General features: G+C 40.9%; 1 protein-coding gene across 1 annotated transcript in view; it reads left to right on the top strand.

Moving 5' to 3' along the window:
* NAV2 (neuron navigator 2) overlaps nt 1–8,739 on the top strand; it is a 219,736-nt gene that overhangs the window by 78,366 nt on the left and 132,631 nt on the right. The window contains 1 exon segment of the mRNA XM_010007437.1: nt 3,505–3,577. Coding sequence (XP_010005739.1) covers nt 3,505–3,577 — 73 coding nt within the window.

Raw genomic sequence — 8,739 nt, 5'->3', positions numbered from 1 at the left:
ATTCCTGCTTTGCTTCTGCTGTGTTAAACGTTGCTGGCAAAGCAAAGGACAAAGCAGAATTGTCAGCCAAAGAAACAATTGTAGCTCACAGGGAAAAAGAAAATATACACTCCCCTTTGGCAAATCCAGGCTTTTCACATCTGCTTAAAGGGTTTAAGCAATACATGAACTCAGCCAAGAAAGAGCCCATGGAGCCTCAGTGATGAGTTGCTGTTGAATGCTGTAATGTCAAGGAGGCAGCTGTACTTGGTGTCAGAAGTTGGGTCATTGGGTCTTCACTGAGATCTGTCCAGGAACTTCACTTCTGTCCTAGGTACACACATTGAAGTGGTCTAACTACCATGGTACTACTGCAGAAGAGCTTGCTGTCTCCAACCCTGTATGCACTGGGGGATCTAGCTCCATAAAACAAAATGTATAGATTATAAATAGTTTTTATGTTCATACAGAAGGGGCTAGGGACAGAATCCATCCTTGAAGCTTTTATAGGACAACTTCATTAAATGTTACACTGTTGGAAACTCTTCTCTTTAAACAAGGGGCATGATTTATCATGCATTAGACTAATTCAGCCAAGCTCAGGGACCTTCACTCAGGCCAGTGGCCACTAAATATTATTCACACCTTAAACTGTTTGACATAGGAAGATTCCAGTTGCTTTCTTATCTTTGTTTTTTACAAACAGAAAAATCAGTGATTGCATCCCTCACACATCCCAACATCACTGTTTTCATTCTCAGCACCCTGGGGGGTTGAAGACACCTCCCTGGTCGAGCATTCAGGGCTTTTGACTCTTATAGGACCCCAAAGTGCCAAGTGAGTGTGAGTCCTTTCCCTCTGGAGCTGGGTAACTGTACTTCATTTTCTGAAAGTAAGAGGTTTATTTTTGCAAGCCTCTGTTATTGCCTCTTTATTTCATCGTGTCTGGTTTTAAGTACTGAAATAGGATATTTTTCTATTTCTATAATGTTTTGATTTTAGAAGTTCTTGACTGTAAAACTGTATGTAAATTAATAATCTGTAAATCTATATAAGAAAATATATTTTTAGTAGTCCAGTTCATCCTTTTCCTGCATTTTATGGTACTGTTTTTTCCCCTCTCTTTCTTCTTCTGTCTCAACATAGCACCAAAGAGCCCCTGTTTCTTCCAGCCTTTACCAGACATTCCAGCTGGTGTGGCAAGGTAGCCCCTATGTCCTTTTATATGGCAGTGAGGTCCAGGTCCCACAGCCTGTGTTCCAGATGCACATCTCAAGCATTAGTGCTCTGCTGGGGAGTCATCCATCAGTCTGGCCATGGGAGCTGTCTGTCTGAAGTGGCTAAAATGCTCTGTAAAAACTATGGCTGTGTCCCAGGGAAGAGGTGGTGGTGGTTGTAAATGGGGCTCCTTGAATCTGACTTGGCTGTGCAAGGATTTTAGGGAGTCAGCAAGGACTTCTCTGTAGCACCAAAAATGATGGCATAGATGAGGAGCTTGCTACCCTGAAGTAGATCTTAACCTTATGGTCACTCTGTCCTAAAAGAGAGTGAGTAAAGATGAGGGAGCAAGAAGAAAAGAGAAGCAAAACAGGACTGAAAGAGCTACTTTCTGTTTCTAAAACTGCCAGTCTGGAGATGAGATGTTGCTTGTCTTTAGTCACTCAACTGAGGAATCCTCTTTATTAGGAGAGGAGAAATGTACTCACAGCTGTGTAAGACTGGAAATATTCTTGGAAAGATGAAAACTTGTTAAGTGCAGGTGCTAGATATAGACTGATGCTTCTGTGTGGTGTTTCTTCGTGAAAAGGTGAACTTGAACTTTCTGGCAAAGTCCCAAATCACATCAATAAAATAGCTGTGTTGAAAACTTGAAAGGGTTATTGAGCACTAGGGAAGAAAACTAGCAGAGATTGACTGTCATATCATATTGAACTGTGAATAAATGAACCTTTGAGCTGCACCCTCCTACAGGCTTCAAGGCCTGAACATTACAGGAAATTTATTCTTTGGTACCTATCTGGGTTTGAGATACAGTGTATCTCAAGTATAATGAAGTTGATAAAAGTTTGGAGTATATCAGTGTTTATAATTGTTGAAATCACACTTAGGTAGTGCAAATAACTTTCTTCTCCCCCCTCCCCCCCCAATAGAAGAGAATGTTTTTACTGTTAAATTTACAGATAAGATATGAAAGTACCTTGAGAGAAATCCATGCTGGAGCTTTTCTGGCCGCTTCTCTTGTCCTTTTTTTTTACTCTGAGGAGGATAGGAAGCACAAGCAGGTGCTGGGAGCTCAGCCTCCAGGATGCCACACAGCCCTCACTTCCATAGTGTTTCAAGGGCATGCAGGAGCTGACAGGGAAACTGGGTCTTTCATGTTCTTTTCTGGTGTCTCCAAACTTCACAGAAGAAAGGTAGCTAATGTGAGAGCACATGTGGGGTTTGGTGACTGTCTACTTTCTTATTTGTAAAGTGAAAGCAGCATTCGGTCACAATGTTTTGGGAGTTAATAAATTACTATTTGCAACATGTTCACACATGGAGACCCTGTTCTATCACTTAGTGATTACCATGATTTAAGCAAAAATTGCTCAGTGCTATTATCTCAAAGTCTTCTCTGTAACCATACATGAAACTCCTGTTATTTCCTAAAATGTTGTTCCTTTTCACCTTCTCAAGGTGTCTAAGCTTGGGCTTCTGCATAGAAGTGCTTGGGTCTGGGGCAGGGACTGGCATCTTTCTGCATCTTCTGGACATGCCAGGAGATGTTTAGTGGTAGCTCGATGGGAAACTAGGCCAAGTAGCATCATGATGTTGAGAAACAGAGGAAAAAATGTCCAACTCATCTGACTTTTGTTTGGCAGGATCTGAGTCCAATGGCAGGTGTAGTCACGAACAGTCTGACTTATGCAGAAGACCCTACCTGCTGAAAACTAACTTTATCCCATGCAATTTAGTACCATTGTGCCACCCCTCTGAAGGGGCAGGATTTGCCCCACAGTGAGTTCACCAGAGCTGCTGTCATTTCTGACATGCAGAGGATGTCACAAGTGAACATTTTCAGGATTCCAGCTGGGGTTTCCAGTTACAGTTTTTATATTTGACTTCTTTTGTGGCTGGAAACTTCTGCCAGCTGTCAAGTTCAGAGCAAGTGGCAATCTGCCTTCTCAAGCAAATGTGGCCTCCCTATTTATTTTTGGTTTTTGGTTTGTTGTACTTATTGTTGGTTAAAAATCCTGGCATAACATCCTTGACCCTTTAGTAAGATCTGTAGTGCTGGCCTTTTGTGGTTAGAGTATGAACTGACAGGCTTCATGCAAGTGCAAATAACAGAAAGTCCTGACCCAAGTAGTGCTCGATCAGTTTAGGACCTTAGTCACCAAGGAGGTTTCACATTATAATTTCCACATAATGAGCAAAAGGGCTTTTTATGTGATACAAAGACAGTGCAACAAAGGGTGGTGGGAGATGAAAGTAAATGATGATTACAATGCGTTCTCTTTTTGTCTGTCTGTTCTTGAACAGATTGAAAACATAGATGCGTGCCTGAGTTTCTTGGCTGCCAAGGGGATTAACATCCAGGGGCTGTCAGCAGAAGGTGAGCCAGTCTGTTGTTTTAAATTTCATTTTAAATCAGGAACCTGACTTGCTGCTTGTGATTGTAACCAGCACACTGAGTGTGGTAGAAGATGAATGTGGATAATTTGACAGTCTTAACTCCTTTTTTCCTCATTTCAGTATGAAAGGTAAGTAAAATATATGATCTTCATGCAGCTGACTGGTGGAAATAATCAATGAGACTGCATTAGAATTCAGTCACTTCTTTGTTTCTTTCTGTTAAAAAACAGGTATTTCTCATCTAGGTTCTATAATTGCCACATTGATTAGAGTGTAGATTTCACAAATACCTGCATTGAACTGCTGGCTGGTTTTTGCCTTTGAGAAATAAATTTATTTCCTCATTCTTCAATTATTCTCTTATCTGAAGAACTGTTCTCCTTTTCTTTTTCTTTAAGAAAGACTTTTTTTAAAAAAAAAAAAAAAAAAAGTTTGTTTCCAAATGCACAAAGCAATAAAATAAAAATATTTTCAACCAAAACAAAGAGACATTTTGACCTCTAATAAATCACTCTGCTTTTGAAGGTCAGCAGAATACTGCTGAGCCCCAAGGGTGACTCAGTATATTCTATTCCTTGATGCCAGTGCCTGCTCTCTGCAGGGTGTATGGCACTTTTTGCCTCCAAAGCTGTTTAACTGCTGTCTTATTGAAAGATCAACCAGATTTCTGTCATCCTCAGCACCAGCTTTCCCTCTTATTTAAATAGGCTGGAAAAGCAAGTGGGTTCAGTAGCTGCTAAGGCAAACTTTGAATACATTATATGACATCTTCAGCGCTTCACAGGACAGATAATTGGATGTGTGGCATCAGGTGAGACTTCAACAGAGATTTGGTGACTAAGTCTCTTTGCAAATGGTTTCAAGGAAGAGGTTGTAGCATCAAATCATGCTTGTTCTTTAACTTGTGTGTGCAAACTTAATAGCCTGTGTGTGTAAAGCCATGTTTCCTTACTCTGAAGGAATCCTGTAGGTCAAGCGAGGAAGGCCGGAGAGGATGGGTAGGTGTGGTGGGCTGACTGGCCAGCAGCTGAGCCCCATGTGGCTGCTCACTCACTGCTGGCAGCATGGGGGAGAGAATGGGAAGAGCAAAAGTGAGAAAACGTGGGGGTCAGGTTAGAGGTAGTTTAATGAGTCAAGGGAAGAGGAAGAAACAAAACCCAAGGAAGCGGTGCCAAGGCAACCACTCACCACCTCCACAAACAGACAAATGTCCAGGCAGTTGCTGAGCAATAACTGCCTCCCCACCACCCACCTCAGTTTTTATTTCTGAGCATGATGTGGTGTGGCACAGGACATCCCTTTGGTCAGTTGGGGTCAGCTGCCCCAGCTGTGTCCCCTCCCAGCTTCTTGTCCACACCCAGCCCATGTGCAGGCAGTGTGGGGAAAAGAGAAAGCCTTGGCTCTGTGCAAGTGTGGGTCTCAGCAATGGCCAAAACACTGGTGCCTTTCAAGTCTTTTAGTCACAAATCCAACACCCAGCACCATAAAGATCATGATTTGAGGTGAAACACTTTATCTTCTTGATGGTAAATGGAATGTATTTCAGGTAACCACTGTGGATTAGCTTCATGGTGAAGCCATCCTGTATGCAAGTTATACATACAGGTATATGTACATGAAAATATTACAGAAATATAAAAGCTTTAATAAAACTACTAGAAAAAAATATGCTATTATTTTAAAAAGTCATTTAAGATAGCAATTTAAAATTACATTTGGTCAATTTGGAAAATAGATTTAAGAATTCCTTGCTGTTCTCAGAAGGAAGTCACCTACCTCATCCTGGTTTACGAGCCCTTACAAACCACTTTAAAATGTGTATTTGAAATGTAATTTCACTAAATTTGAGGTGGTTTGTAACGTGGAAAGCAGAGTAGCAGATACTTAGTATGTGTTGTTCTAATCCTAATATACCACAACTAGTAGGAGAAGAGAGGGCTGAAGGTTAGCTGGTTTTTTTTCTGTGGCATATCCTGAAGCTGGATTAAAACATCAATAAAAAAACTATTCTCCAAAGAGAAGCTTTAAATGATCAGCACAAGTGCTGCCCACGTTGTGTGCTTTGTTAACTCAGTAATAATCAGAAGGATTCTTATGCCAAGAAAAGGAAGTGTAAGCTAAAACTACTAGCAGAAAATTTGTTTACCAGGAAATGGTTAAAACAAAAATGCATCTGAGTCCCTTGTAAAAAGCAATTTCAGCCTTGACCTGTTACATAAATATTGTAAAAATATAATAAATTTCACATTATTTACCTGTCTTGATACAATGCAAAATCTAAGAAAAATAGCAGATTAGTTGATGAGAAGACTCTCAGTGTGCAAAGTTGGCAGCAGAGTGTTGTTCACACTGGGGAAGAAACAACATAATTAATGTTCATTGCTGTCCTGCCAAATCACAAGTCAGGCTCAGCAGGATATAGGTTATCCCATGGCTTCCTTGCTTTTGTATCTCTTCCTTTCTTTTATACTGTCTAGGAATTAACATACCAAATCATATGGAAGTTAGGAAGAGACTAGTAGTGTTTGCTGCCAACATATGAATGAGAACATTTACTGGCTCCACCACTAACACTGAAGGTGAAGAATGACAGCTAGAGAGTGGGGAGGGAAGGAACATTTTTTATAAAATGAAATTAAAAAACTTAAACAATACATTTCTATTCTTGGTCACTCCTCAACTGTACTGAGGAAGGAGGGTGAACAACAGAGAACACAGAATCACTTAAAATAAAGAGTGCTATAACCAAACAAGCCAGTGTTTCTGTGCAACTTGCCAAGACCTACTAGGTCAACTGCAAATAGCTTTGTTTACTTCACTAGCAGTTCCTCATTTAGGAGGAATCAGAAGATCGTTATTGCTTCCAAATGGGAATAAACATTGAAGCCTCTCCTGGGTTGCTTGAGAACATGTATTTTTCAATAGTGCAGTTTTTGAGCAGAGAGAAGTTAATGATTCAAAACTGGAATTTGGATGACTCCTAAATGTTGAAATAATTTGGGACCTCATTGTACCCTTCCAGCATTAAAAAATCCTGCTTTGATATGTGGGTGCCACTTAGAGATTTTTTTTATGGATTTATACAGTGAAGATGCTGAAGGCCTGCAATCATTGATGATGACCATCCATGGGGGATGCTGGAAAATTATTTTCCCTCTTGCTGCAGTTTTGTTCTCTATTGTTTTGAGCTGTCTCTCCATTCGCATGTGCCTAAACTTGTTGCCACACCGAACTGGGTTTTAGACTCCTGGAACTGCAGCTGCCCAGCTAAGCTTGCCCTCCTTCACACAATGCCTCCTCTCTGCCAAGATTTTGAAGATTATGGAGAATATGAGTGTGCAGTAGAAACTCTAGTTGATGTCATTCATAGCAGCTGCACCTCTTCAGGGTAACAGATTTGCTGGATAACAATCAGTTGATCAATTAATGAGACCATAAAGTGATGAAAGAAAATGTCTTGCTAGACTTTGGGACCACCACAATTCAGCTTGGGCTTTTGCCTCTGAAGTGACCTTCACGCTTCTGAAGGTGCATGAAATTCATTGTGCACACTCTGCAGCACTGCAGTTTGTCCATTTTAGGTCCCCTAGTTCCTTCCAGTGTCAAGGTGGAATTTTTATTTCCACAGAGCAAGTATCCCACAGTGCTATTTTAAGCAAACCTGAGGAGGGCACTTGCCAGGCTGCCAAATTTTGATGATGCCACAGTGAGTGAACTTGTGTATGGTCTTCAAGGAATTACTCTTCAATTATCACAAAATGCCTGCAGATCTAGTGTGTGTGATAGGACTTAATTCCTTCTTGTATTTCCCTGCTTTATTTCTAGGAGAGTCCCAGTATTGCTCATATTCAGATCACAGCCCTTTGTAGAGTCTGCAAAGTTCATCCCAGAGCTGTTTCGGTAGCATTGGATCCCTAAAGTCAATTTAGAGCCTTGTAAGCCTAGAGCATGTGCTGACTGAGGTGGAGTATGTCTGTACTTTGTGGTATGTCCTGGTTGACTTTGAAGTATATCTGCTTCTCAAGATTTGGTCTTAAATTCAAACCTCCTTGTAGTTACTTGGGCCCATTCCTTCCTCTCCCATCATTCACTGTGGACAGAATTTCCCGATTTTTCCCAGTGTGTTCTGTTCAGCAGACCATCCTGCCTCTTAAATGAACTAAGGGTTGATGGGAATTGCATGCAGGAGCCTCAGTGGTCAACCATAAGAGACTACTGCAAAACCACAGAGCAGACACCCACTGTCCTCAGAGGTGAACAGTACAGATAGATGACAGCCCTATTTTCTGGCAGGATAGATGCAAGCAAAGGAATGTGCAGTAATTCTTAATTTGTACCTCTGCTCACTGGTTTGGCTGACCAGTCTAGTCTGTGTAATCTAGTTCTGTTTTTTCCTGGTGCCATGTACTTTATGGAATCAGATACAAAATAAGCTTTACAGAAGCAGATGCAAACAAGCTTTACTAAATAACAGTGACTGTTTTTCTTCTTCTTTGGTTTGCTTTGATCTGTATTCTGTACATCATGAGTCATTTGTGATTTGCAGAAATTTCATTAGCAAATGTTAGAGGAATCACAAAATGACATTTCTTTAGTAATCTTCCCAGCAGACCTTTCTTATCTTTATCTTTTCTTTGTCCTGATTTTTTTCCAATTTCCACTGAGTCCAGTGTATTTTTGTGAAGACAGAGCAGGATGATTGGCAAGCCTCAGGGGAGGAAGTTCCAGCTGGAGGTGAAACAAGCAGCAATGTAGATACTCCAGGATGGACATTTCCAAAGGGTAGATTTGGGGGATTTTCTGAAAGCCAAATTCCAGTTTCCTCTCAGATGTCTGGAGTGTTCATTTCAAATATACAAGATGAGTAATTTGGGACTCCAAATTCAAAATGGTTGGGTGACATGCCTGTCCTTATCTAAGTTAATAAGTAGGTTTCAGCTGAGAGGGCAAAGCAGGAAGGAGCTGAGACTGCACTGATGTGCAGAGCATGGGGAGGCTGAAGTGCTCTTTGAAATACTCTTTTTGTACAAAGTGCAGGGGCAAACTGCCAGGTGAATTACCTCAGCCTGTCTTAAAGATAAGAGAAACAAAACTACCTCTGAAAGTCCCGTTTGAAATGTTTTCTTAAAATCCAGAGGGAAA

This window comes from Chaetura pelagica, unplaced genomic scaffold (assembly GCF_000747805.2).
Source record: "Chaetura pelagica isolate M959 unplaced genomic scaffold, ChaPel_1.0 scaffold401, whole genome shotgun sequence".
Lineage (NCBI taxonomy): Eukaryota > Metazoa > Chordata > Aves > Apodiformes > Apodidae > Chaetura > Chaetura pelagica.
This window is presented reverse-complemented; position numbering and strand designations above follow the sequence as displayed.